General features: G+C 38.3%; 1 protein-coding gene across 1 annotated transcript in view; it reads left to right on the top strand.

Annotated features, from left to right (window-relative positions):
- The window catches only part of vav3 (vav guanine nucleotide exchange factor 3), a 93,787-nt gene that overhangs the window by 43,001 nt on the left and 38,138 nt on the right, over positions 1-12,648 (top strand). The window contains 8 exon segments of the mRNA XM_014021016.1: positions 671-739; positions 1,672-1,775; positions 1,895-1,994; positions 2,212-2,307; positions 5,371-5,439; positions 7,020-7,106; positions 7,198-7,283; positions 7,369-7,501. Of these exon segments, the coding sequence (XP_013876470.1) occupies positions 671-739; positions 1,672-1,775; positions 1,895-1,994; positions 2,212-2,307; positions 5,371-5,439; positions 7,020-7,106; positions 7,198-7,283; positions 7,369-7,501 (744 nt within the window).

The raw sequence follows: 12,648 nt of genomic DNA, 5'->3' as shown, positions 1-12,648 counted from the left end.
TGGACCAGGTGGACCAGGGTCCTGTTAGAAACCAGAACCTGTAGTCTCAGGTGGACCAGGGTCCTGTTAGAAACCAGAACCTGCCGTCTCAGTTGGACCAGGGTCCTTTTAGAAACCAGAACCTGCAGTCTCAGTTGGACCAGGGTCTTGTTAGAAACCAGAACCTGCAGTCTCAGTTGGACCAGGGTCCTTTTAGAAACCAGAACCTGCAGTCTCAGGTGGACCAGGGTCCTGTTAGAAACCAGAACCTGCAGTCTCAGGTGGACCAGGGTCCTTTTAGAAACCAGAACCTGCATTCTCAGGTGGACCAGGGTCCTGTTAGAAACCAGAACCTGCAGTCTCAGGTGGACCAGGTGGACCAGGGTCCTGTTTCTTTTTTTGCTGACTCAGCAGTTTCAGGTCCCTGCAGGGGGTCCGACCCCCCTGTGTGGGTCTGTTAAAGTCCCTGTCCTGGTTTCCCAGCAGACGTCCTGCACACTTGCTGTGAGGTCATGAAGCTGCAGACAGGAGCAGACTGTCGGAGCTGGACTCTGTTGTTTCTGCTGACTCAGTTCTGCTGACTCAGCAGTTTTGCAGCTGGGCCTGGTCACATCGTAGCGTCTCAGGGCCTGACCACTTCCTGTCTCTCACTCCCTCAAACCCTCTGTCTCTGCTTGTCTTCCTGCTGCAGCACTTCATGACGCCCCTCCTCATGTTTTTATCTGCGGCCGAGGTGGAGAAGGTGTTTGTGAATATCCCCGTAAGTTTTTTCACTTTGGTTTCGTTCGGTTTTAAAGTTCCTGTGACGTACAGAACCTTCAGATACAAAAAGTCAAAGAAAACATCTTTATATTTAAGAAATTTGGAACAATACACACGATTTAACCCATTTTTTCTCCCATAACTGGTATATTTTCTTTTGAACTTTGCTCAGTTTAAATGAAACAGGAAGTGACATCAAAGGGGAACTCTTTAAGAAAAGGTCTTTATTTATTAAAACAATATTATTTGCACTCTGACTCTTTATCTCTTAAATTAATCTTAAAAAACATCAGATTCTTCTCTACAGTTTGTATTGTTAGTTATTGTAACAACGCTCTGTTTAAATGCAGATATTCCCCTATGACATCACTTCCTGTTACTTCTAATTCAAATATCTCAACAACTGTTTATCTCAGCGTCATGAAATTTCTTTTGCAACATGTTCTCACTGTTATCTTTCCAAAAATACATTAATATTTATTACAAAAGTTTAACGTCACAGGTACTTTAAGTTTTATATCAAAGCTAATTTTAATTTGAAACAGCTTAAAAGCAGTCAGATTCTGGGTTAGTTTGTTAATTTTGCGTGCACACACACACATCGACAGTCTGTAACTCTGTCAGGTTTGCAGATAAGGAGTTAATATGTGGTGTGGTAGTAGCTGAGCGTCATCCACAGCTCGTACTCTGAGGGTGAACAGATCTAATGAACTGTGGCGGCACAGCGTGAGCTTAAACACAACCAGGGTTTTAAGGTTTGAGCAGGTTGTTGTTTGGTCTGTCAGGCGTTTGTTTGTCCAAATGATCAACTTCCAGATCATGTTTTCTAATGACAAACTTCATATTTATACCTTTTTATTCTTTTTATTTAAAAAATAAAGTCCTAATATTAGAACCAGACGTGACTGTTGTTTGTTTTTTCTTCCTCAGGACCTGGTGAAGGTCCACAAGTGTTTACTGCTGGAAATCAAAGACTCAGTCCACCAAAGAAGTGCCCAGAACCTGTTCCAGATCTTCATCACTTTCAAAGAGAGGTTTTATTTTTATTTTTATTAGCCGCTGACAGAGTCGGTGTTTTATAATGAAGCAGCGGCAGGTTTCTGCGCCTCGCTGGGCTTAAATAATCCAGGTGTTTCTGTTTGATGTGATGCAGGTTGTTGATTTACGGGAAGTACTGCAGCCACGTAGAGACCGCCATCGCCACCCTGGATGACATCTGCAGGCACAGAGAGGACGTGCGCATGAAGCTGGAGGTAAGAACTTCCTGTTGTTCTCAGTGAGGGGGGAACACTGCCCTCTGGTGGGCGTGTGGAGCACTGCAGCTGTAAKAGGATTACTCTATTCTCAGCTGTTGGTAAAAAATGCAAAATAAAACAAACAGATTTTTTTTCTGGGAGCTGGTGAAATGTATTCTCTGCAGGATTTATGTTGAATGCACATGATATTGATTTATTCCTTCTTTCTGTGCAGGAGTGCTCAAAGAGAGCCAATTATGGCAAGTTCACCCTGAGAGACCTGCTGGTTGTTCCCATGCAGCGGGTGRTGAAGTATCACCTCCTCCTGCAGGTACGACTTTAAAACTCTGCTGCAGCTGCTGTAAAACGAACACCAGCCTTCATGTAGTCAGTTTTTTGTTTTTTTTTYAGATTGATTAGACGTGGCGGCCATCTTGAATCAGTTTGTCTCCTAAAGTTAATCAGTTATAGACGTAATCCCAGTCYTTCCTTTCAGAGAGTTWTATTCAAATCTGTCCAAGCTCTTCATGAGATATTTTGCTAAAAATAACAAATTGTTTTTTTCCTTCTCTGAACTGCAAACACAGGGAATTATCTCTAACCTGAGATTATTTATGTGATTTCAGCTGGATTAACGGGCTCTAAAGATAAATCAATCAGTACTCAGGTCGTCCACTAGAGGCAGCGCTGTCTGTGTTTTTATCAGCTTCTGTCCTCATTCAGAAGATTTTTCTGCTTCTTCTTTTTGCACAAACCTCTCCTGATCCAGACGGTCGTGGAGGAGACAAACAGCTCCAGGAACACAGAGAGGAAAAATATTTTTATTTTACAAACGCTGACTAAACAAAGGTTATTTCTGTCTCAGACAATGGCATCTCTTTCAACAGTTTATTTCCATAAAATGTTAAAAATCCAACCACCTTTTTGTTTTGCTTTGATACTTTTTGTTTTCCTTCACAGTGGGTGGCAACAGTTCTCATCTCTGTCTCTTTTGTGTTTGTAGGACTTTGATGTTATTAATATATTTATTTTGAGACTGCAGGTTGGGTTTACACATAATAACCACTTTAAAAATACAAAATATAGACTTTTATCTTGAAACAAGCAGGAGGACCTGATTTACTTAAACCAGACAAAACCATTACTTTTTTCTCCTCATCATTAACTAATCATTAGCTAATCATCAGGTAATCATTAGCYTCCATTAGCTAATTGTTAGCTAACTATTACACAGCAAATACACTGATACAAATATTTGGTGTTCAGTCAACTCTAATAGTGTTGATTTTACACAACCATATGTGCTGTGTAGATAATCATTAGCTAACATTAACTAAACATTAATTAACATTAAGTAATCATAAGCTTATCATAAACTAATCATTAGCTAACAAAGTAATCATTAGCTAACTATTAATTATTCATTAGCTAACCATCAGAAAACCTTAATCAATCGATAACTAACCATTAGCTAGTTATTAGGTAACCATTTGCTAATCATTAAATAACTATTGGCTAATCATAATGTAAACATTAGCTAACCATTACCTAATCTTTTGCTAACACTAACTATTCTTTAGCTAACATTAATTATTCATTAACTAGCATTTACTAATCATCAACAAACCTTAAGTAATCATTAACTGACTGTACATTAAACATTGTGTAACTATTAACTAGTCATAATGTAATCATTAGCTAGCCATTAGTTAATCATTAGCTAACCAAAAATAACCATTAGTTAACATTAACTAATCATTTGCTAACCATTAGATAACTATTTACAAATTATAATCTAATCAGTAAAAAGCTAATGTAATCATAGATAGCCATTAACWAATCTTTAGCTAACATAAATAACCATTATCAACTGTCGTGGCAAAGTTTATCAAGAATGCAGAAACACGTTGGAATAAATGCACAGAAAGTCTGCGTYTATGGTCGTKAAATGATTTAATCTTGAGCAACAAAACAAACAGAAGCCATTCAGGAAGTCTGTCYGGTTTGTGGCTCAAGATTAAATCATTTGACGACCATACACGCAGACTTTCTGTGCATTTATTCCAACATGTTTCTGCATTCTTGATAAACTTTGCCATGACAGATTATTGGCGTTGTTGGCAGGATTAGTTCCATTACACAACCATTAATTAATAATTACCTAACCGGATCATTAGGTAACTATTTAATCAGTTAAAACTAATAGCTACTCATAATGTAACCATTAGATAGCCTTTAACTAATCATTAGCTAACCATTCACAACCATTAATTAACCAGTAGGTAACCATTAACTAACCATTAGCTAATCATTAGGTAACTAATAATGAATTATAATCTAATCAGTAAAAACTATTAGCTAATCATAATGTAATCATTAGCTAGCCATTAGCTAATAACCTTTAATTAATCAAGTTATATTTTAGCAAATCATTAGTAAATCTTTAATTAGTAATTATTATTTAATAGTTAGTTAATAACTAATTATTAGCAATTTATTAGCTAATTATAGGCTAATTTCATYTAGTTTAATTACATTTAATGGTTTTACAATAAAGTACTGTATGATTTTTTGTGTGAACTTTAATGCTTGTTTTACAAAGTCACAAGTTTTGTCATCGACAAACAATCATCGACACAGAAAAATATTCTGCAGGTTTTGTTATTTATTGACGTTTTTCTTTGACCCGTCTTTGTGACTTTAAGAGTGAGAATCCCTTCTGGCTCACTAAAACCTGCTCTATCGTCCTGCAAACGATGCAGATTCACCCCTAAGAGGAAGAAAAGCAGGCTGAGCAGGACGAACGTGAATCTGTTGTGTCAACACGAGCCGAACAGCTGGCTAAAAGCTAACTGTGCTGAATAAAGCATCTGCTCTGTTCTTTTCTCCCACAGTGACAGCCAGGATCTCCACAACTAATGTGTTGTCACTTCCTCTCTCTCCTTGACTCCCTCTCCTCTCCTCTCCTCCTCTCTCTCTCTCCTCCTGTTTTTGTCTCCTTCCTGTCCTCCTGGTATCTGTGGGGAGTTGGAGGGAGGTTTGATAAATAGGCTTCTGTCGTCCTGCGGGTGATAATGATGCTCAGGTTGACTGACACCGAGGATTTGAGCAGCGTACAGTATATCTCCCTGAGTGGGACCTCATGCGTGGGGCTGGGGGGGACGGGGGGGACGTCTGTCCTTATCTGTCCCCGCTCAGGTCTAGATGTCTTGTTTGCCAAACAATTTCAGATACGAGCTCGCTCTCACAGCCTCTGATTTATTTCAGGACACAAGTCTTTTTGTAACAAACTCTTTAAGTTGATGAGTGTTGAGCTTTCCCAGCAGGATGTTTTTCCATGTTTTCATCTTTTATTTGTCATATAGTTGACTTTTCTCTGTTATTTTTGTATCAGGAGCTGGTGAAACACACACACGACACCTCAGAGAAGACTAACCTACGGACGGCATTGGACGCCATGAAGGTGAGTTTATTGTCACGTCTTATCGTGCGCCGAGCCATAAATAATTTGTAAAAGAAACAAAAATGTCCCCACAAGAACGCCGCTTTTCTAAAAATCTTTTTTTCAATTTACTGTTTCTAAGCCACACGATAAACTAAACTGCAGTAACTATGTCAGGCCTGCAGGGGGCGCTGTGATGCTGCCACAAACACACACCACAAACAGGAAACAAGACGTGGAGCTCATGAAATGTAACAACCTCGGGTTGTAGGTTAGATTAAAGTTAAAAGACGTTTTTAAATGTTTGTTTTACACAAAAGTTACAGGATTTATTTTCACTTAGTTACTTATTTTCAAAAATATCGTCCAGCTGTTATAGAACAGCATTTATCTGTGAACCGCCCCTACAATAAATAATTTTTTCTTGAGAAACAACCCAGCACTAAACTGTCATTAGTAGTAAAAAAGAAAATCAATGCAATAAAGGATTTGTTCCTTAACACTTTGGGTTTTTGGTCATTTTATTTTATTTTAAAAACAGATGTTGAAAAACAAAAAAACAGATGTTTATTCTATTTTCATTTTATACTCCAAAAACAGGAAATAGATCCGTCTTTTTATTTTTCTCAAAACGTAAGTTTAACACTGTTGTTAGACTATTTATGGTGGAGCTAGTTAAATACATTTTAAACAGCAGACAGCTGACTGTAAACGATAAATAAATAAATTCTATTTAACGCATTATTAGCTAAAACATAGCTAATGCAAAAATGGGAAATCGGTCCATCTTTTTATTTTTCTCAAACCTGAAGTTTAACACTAGCTACGTTTACATGGACATAAGTAATCGGATTAAACGGCCATTCGGAATAAAAATGCATCATGTAAACACCCCGTTTGGATTATTCTGATATTCAGTTCGATCCGAATGAATTTGTAATTGGAATGAGAGAGACGGTTTATGCCGATTGATAATCCAAACGGTGTGAATGTAAACACTTAATCTCATCATCCTATCTTTTTTTATTCACTTGTTTCTAAGCCACACGATAAAACGATAAAACAAAACTAACATGCAGTAACTGCCTCAGGCCAGCAGGGGGCACTGTGATGCTGCCACAAACACCACAAACAGGAAACAAGACATGGAGCTCATGAAATGTAACACAACCTCGGTTTGTAGATTAGATTAATGTTAAAGACACTTGTTTTCCGCAAAAGTTACAGGATTTATTTTAATTTTGTAACTCATTTTCAAAAAATATCGTCCAGCTGTTACTAGGCCCCTACAATAAATGAGTTTTTTTTTAAAACAACCCAACACTAAACAGTCATTAATAGTTAAAAAAGAAAATCAATGCAATAAAGGATTTACTCCTAAACACTTTGGGTTTTTGGTAAAAATAATCTGAAGTGTGATTTTTAACCATTACATTTGCAAATGTGCGTTCTAAAGACCTGAGTGTAGAATGATAAAAAAATAATAATTTGAATTGTAGCATCAGTGACGTATGAAATTAGCAAAAAATAAAAACTGAATCTGATCCCACTGCAACAAATAAAATAATAAATAAAAAGCTCTTATTGTTCCTCCTGCGCAGGACTTGGCTCAGTACGTTAATGAAGTCAAGAGGGACAACGAGACGCTGCGGGAGATAGACCAGTACCAGAGATCCATAGAAAACTTGGTGAGTCCCTCGTCTGTTCGGACCAGAGTTCTGCTGGTTCTGACACATGGCGAGCTTACATCACTTTGTTTATCTGCTTCCTTCGTTCCAGAACCAACCTCTCAGTAATTACGGCAGACCCAAAGGGGACGGGGAGGTACGGGTGTCCACGGTGGACAAACGAGCCAAACAGGACAGGTGAGACGTCCGCCGACTGAGCCGCTGCTTCTTTATCGACCCTTTCTGGATGAAACTCAAAACGTCTCTCTTGTCTTCTCTTCAGGCACATCTTCCTGTTCGACTCGGCCGTCATCGTTTGTAAACGCAGAGGAGACAACTARGAGATGAAGGAAGTGATCGACCTGCACCTCTTCAAGATCACCAACAACCCAACGTCCAACAAAGAGAACCGAAAGGTTCGAACGTTTTCTCCGTTTATTTAATGGGTTTTATCTTTGCACAGTGATCCTGAACGAGAGAAATGTTCAGATCTAAAACAGCTCAGACTGATCCTTAAAGAAAAGCAGAATTATTAAAGGAACTGAACTGAAACACCAGCAGGTTTAGATTCAGCTCCTCCCAGCTGAAATCCTCCTACCAGCAGAGATCCATGTTTTTCACATTTGGCTCTCTCTTTGGAYAAAGCTTTTTCTTTTTTTCCAGCAATAAGGCGTATTTTTATTTAAATATTTCTATCCAAGTCCTTGATTCAGCTACAAGATGTTTTATAGATGTGTTGAAATGTTCTGCAGTCGCTCCGTTTCCCTCCATGTACCTGAGATGAGGTCATCATGGGAAACCCTGGGAAGTCTCCAGCTTCTCAAGGRGTTCCCAGTATGAGTCTAACTCTAAAGGACGGCGTCCAAGAATCAAAGTGCTTTGTGTACTTTATGGTCATTTTATTTTGTTTTAAAAACAGATGTTAAAAAACAAAAACAGATTTTCATTTTATGCTCCAAAAACAGGAAATCAGTCCATCTTTTTATTATTCTCAAACCGGACGTTTAACACTGTCGTTATCAGACTATTTAAGGCAGAGATAGTTAATATTTTTAAATACCAGACAGCTGATTGTAAACAATAATTAAATAAACGCTATTTAACATGTTTATTAGCTAAAACATAGCTYACGCAAAAAGGGAAATTCGTCCGTCTTTTTATTTTTCTCAAACCAGAAGTTTAACACAGTTATCAGAATATTTGTAAATAACAGGCAGCTTACTGTAAACAATAAATAAATGAACGCTAGCTAAATTGTTTATTAGCTAAAACATAGCTAAAGCTAATAAACTGAAAATATGTTCTTATTTTTCTCAAACTGGAAGTTTAACACTGTCATTATCGACCAATTAAGATGGAGTTAGTTAATATTTTTAATAACAGGCAGCTTACTGTAAACAATAAATAAAAGCTAGTTAAAGTGTGTTTTAGCTAGAGCATAATCTTTTATCAGCTAAAGCAAATAAACTGGAAATCGGTCCGTTTTTTTATTTTTCTTAAACTAGAAGTTTAACACTGTCTTTATCGACCATTTAAGTTGGAGCTAGTTAAGTAACTATTTAAAAATGAGCAGCTGCCTGTAAATAAATAAATGCAAGCCATCTAGTTTTCCTTTCTTTAACCAACTGCAGACAGTTTTTATTTATATAACCAGTCTAGCTAATTTGTTTTAAACTACTGTTTATTTATAAGACCTTCCCATCCTGACTTTTTTTTTCCTCTTGGAAAGCCTCATAGAGTATCCTAAAAAGCGCTATAAAAGTTTGATGTATTATTATTATTATTATTATTATTTATTCCAGTTACAGCGGTTAAAATAAGTATTGAACACGTCACCATTTTTCTCAGTAAATATATTACTAGAGGTGCTAATGACATGAAATTTTCACCAGATGTRGGTAACAACCCAAGTGATCCATACATACAAAGAAATCAAACCATAAATGTCCAGAAATGAAGTTATTTGTAATAATGTGGAATGGCACAGGGAAAAAGTATTGAACACATAAAGAAAGGGAGGTGTAAAAAGGCATGGAAAGACAAGACACCAGCTGAACTCTCTCAGTAATTAGAAAACAAGCCTGCCCCTTGTCAGTGCAAGTTAATATCAGCTGGTTCAGTCCCAAATGATGGCCAGGTATCACACAAGAACCATCTGATGATGGGTAAAAGTAAAGAGCTCTCTCAAGACCTTCACAACCTTATTGTTGCAAAGCATAATGATGGCATCGGTTACAGAAGAATGTCTAAACTTCTGAAGGTTCCAGTGAGCACTGTTGGGGCCATAATTCAGAAGTGGAAAGAACATTATTTCACCATAAACCGACCACGACCAGGTGCTCCTCACAAGATTTCTGACAGAGGAGTGAAAAGAATTATCAGAAGAGTTGTCCAAGAGCCAAGGACCACTTGTGGAGAGCTTCAGAAAGACCTGGAATTAGCAGGTACGATTGTTTCAAAGAAAACAATAAGTAATGCACTGAACCACCATGGCCTGTATGCACGCTCACCACGCAAGACTCCACTGCTGAAGAAACAGCATGTTGAAGCTCCTTTAAAGTTTGCTGCACAACATTTAAACAAGCCTGTGTAATACTGGGAGAATATAGTCTGGTCAGATGAGACCAACATTGAACTGTTTGGATGCCAGAATACACATCATGTTTGGAGGTCAAATGGCACTGCACATCAGCCCAAAAACACCATACCAACAGTGAAGTTTGGAGGTGGGAACATCATGGTGTGGGGCTGTTTTTCAGCATATGGTACTGGCAAACTTCAAATAATTGAAGGAAGGATGAGTGGAAAAATGTACAGAGACATTCTTGATAAAAATCTGCTTCCATCTACCAGGATGATGAAGATGAAACGTGGCTGGACATTTCAGCAAGACAATGAGCCCAAACACAAAGCCAAGGAAACTCTCAGTTGGTTTCAGAGAAAGAAACTAAAGCTGCTGGAATGGCCCAGCCAATCACCTGACCTGAATCCAACAGAAAATCTATGGAAAGAACTAAAGATCAGAGTTCATAGAAGAGGTCCACGAAACCTTCAAGATTTGAAGACTGTTTGTGTGGAAGAATGGGTCAAAATCACACCTGAGCAATGCATGCCACTAGTTTCTCCATACAGGAGGCGTCTTGAAGCTGTCATTGACAACAAAGGCTTTTGTACAAAGTATTAGATAAATTTCAGTAAGTGTGTTCAATACTTTTTCTCTGTGCCATTCCACATTATTACAAATAACTTCATTTCTGGACATTTATGGTTTGATTTCTTTGTATGTATGGATCACTTGGGTTGTTACCAACATCTGGTGAAAATTTCATGTCATTAGCACCTCTAGTAATATATTTACTGAGAAAAATGGTGACGTGTTCAATACTTATTTTACCRGCTGTATATGGTCTGATAACAGGATGAATAAACGTTTGACTTTATAACAAGCTAACCAGGCTAACACGATAAATCAACATTAGCTAACTAGTTTTACATTAGTTTGTTTCACTGATGATTCAAGCTAACCTGGAGCTTCGACTGTTTTCAGCTCATGGAGCTTTTCTCCAACAGGTGAAGAACTTTTCAACATGTTTTTAAAACGAATGAGCAGTAAGCACACGGACCCCGAGCCTCGTTTCCGACYAGGAGGAGCTTCAGCTCCTCTGTGAGCCTGAGTCCAGCCTCGTTTCAGAGGAAACTCYTTTCAGCTGCKAACAAAAACCACCTCYTCTGCAGAAATCATAAACGTGACCCCGACACCTCGGACCCCTGCAGYACCTCCACACAAAAAGCCTCCAGAGGCAGAAAACGGACCGAGCGGTCATTTTTTTCATCGTTTATTTCGACCTTTTTGTTTAACGACGGCTGAATTCCGCCTGAAGTGTCGGCTCATTAAACGTGAATCAAAACACGCTCAGATCACTTAGCTTTTAATTTCATAACGCGCTGCTTCCTGAAAACTGCAGCCCACTTAAATRTGTGATTTAATGTCATTTTAAAGCGGTTAAAAGAGCTCCGGGTGTGGGCTCGACTGTTTGAGCCCGACCCAACAGGGCYGCGGGTTTAACAGCTTCTCCGTAACGTACGGCTTGTAAAAAGTGACGGAATAATAACAAAAGCTTCTGATTAACGRGCTGCCACAAACAAAAAGAAGAAAAGAAAAGAAAACAAGCACCTCCTAACGAGTCGTTTGCTGTAATGAAGGCGAGTTCTGCCACGTCAAGCCCATTATTGCCTCTTTATGACTGAGTCAGCAAAGCTTGGAAACCGTGTTGGACTCCTGACAAACCAATTAACAGAGCTATTTCTGCGTAATGAGCAGCCATAACAGTTTGTCAGACTCACTCAGGTTCATAAAACCGAGTGAGAATAAAGTGAACGTGTTGCTCCCCACCTTCACCCCCCAACGTGCTGCCAAAACGAAACCTTTCGGGCTCATAACAACAGAATAATTAACAGAAACAAGTCTTAAATAATTTGCTGCGTGCTTGTTGCTGCGCGTGTTTTACATTCTCGTACGGGTTCTCCTGACTGAGACAGTGTCAGCCTGCAGCCGTCTGCCTCCTCCCAGATGGTGCTATCATTAAACCTCGCTTTGGGCCTGACTGCTCGRGCACACACGGTGAATACAAAGTGCCAACCGGGGAGAAATATTGCCAATCATAATGAGGGATGATATCCGAGGCGTGCCAGGAAGCATTGATTTGGGTAATAATATTGTTGTAATGGCTCAGACCCATTCCAGCTTAGAGGATTATATTTATGAAGGCTGCAGCCAGCTGAGCGTCGTTCACCTCCAACATGAAGGAGAGAGTGGAGTTTGTGTTGATGGTACCATCCATCCATCCTGATCTGTGGAGGCAGCAGGCCCAGCAGGGAACTCCAGACCCCCTAGGGGACCCCAAAGTGTTCKCAGGCCACAGAATAACATGTATGTGTTCACGTTTCTGTTACAAAAATAACTCTAATAACCACTGGATGAATTTTACTGAATCATAACACTTCCAGGTGAGAATTAAGTGATGGTTACTTCCTCATTATCTCCGGGTTTTAACTACCAGGCTTATCAAAAGGTGAACCAGATATTTTATTTTTACTCCTCATCATTATTATATATTTATTTACCTTTCATTAACTAGACATTAGCTAACCATTAACGTGCATTAGCTAACATTAACGTACGTTAGATAATCATTAACTAGAGATTAGGTAACCATTAACATATATTAACTAATCATTAACTAGACATTAGCTAACCATTAATGTACATTACCTAATCATTAACTAGACATTAGGTAACCATTAACGTTTATTAACTAATCATTAACTAGACATTAACTAACCATTAATATACATTAGCTAACATTAACTAGACATTAACTAATCATTAACTAGACATTAGCTAACCATTAATGTACATTAGATAATCATTAACTAGACATTAGCTAACATTAATGTACATTAACTAATCATTAACTAGACATTAGCTAACCATTAATGTACATTAGATAATCATTAACTAGACATTAGCTAACCATTAACGTACATTAGATAATCATTAAGC

Source organism: Austrofundulus limnaeus, unplaced genomic scaffold (genome assembly GCF_001266775.1).
Source record: "Austrofundulus limnaeus strain Quisiro unplaced genomic scaffold, Austrofundulus_limnaeus-1.0 Scaffold275, whole genome shotgun sequence".
Taxonomy (NCBI): domain Eukaryota; kingdom Metazoa; phylum Chordata; class Actinopteri; order Cyprinodontiformes; family Rivulidae; genus Austrofundulus; species Austrofundulus limnaeus.
Note: the sequence above shows the minus strand (reverse complement) of the source record. Positions and strands in the feature narration are given on the sequence as shown.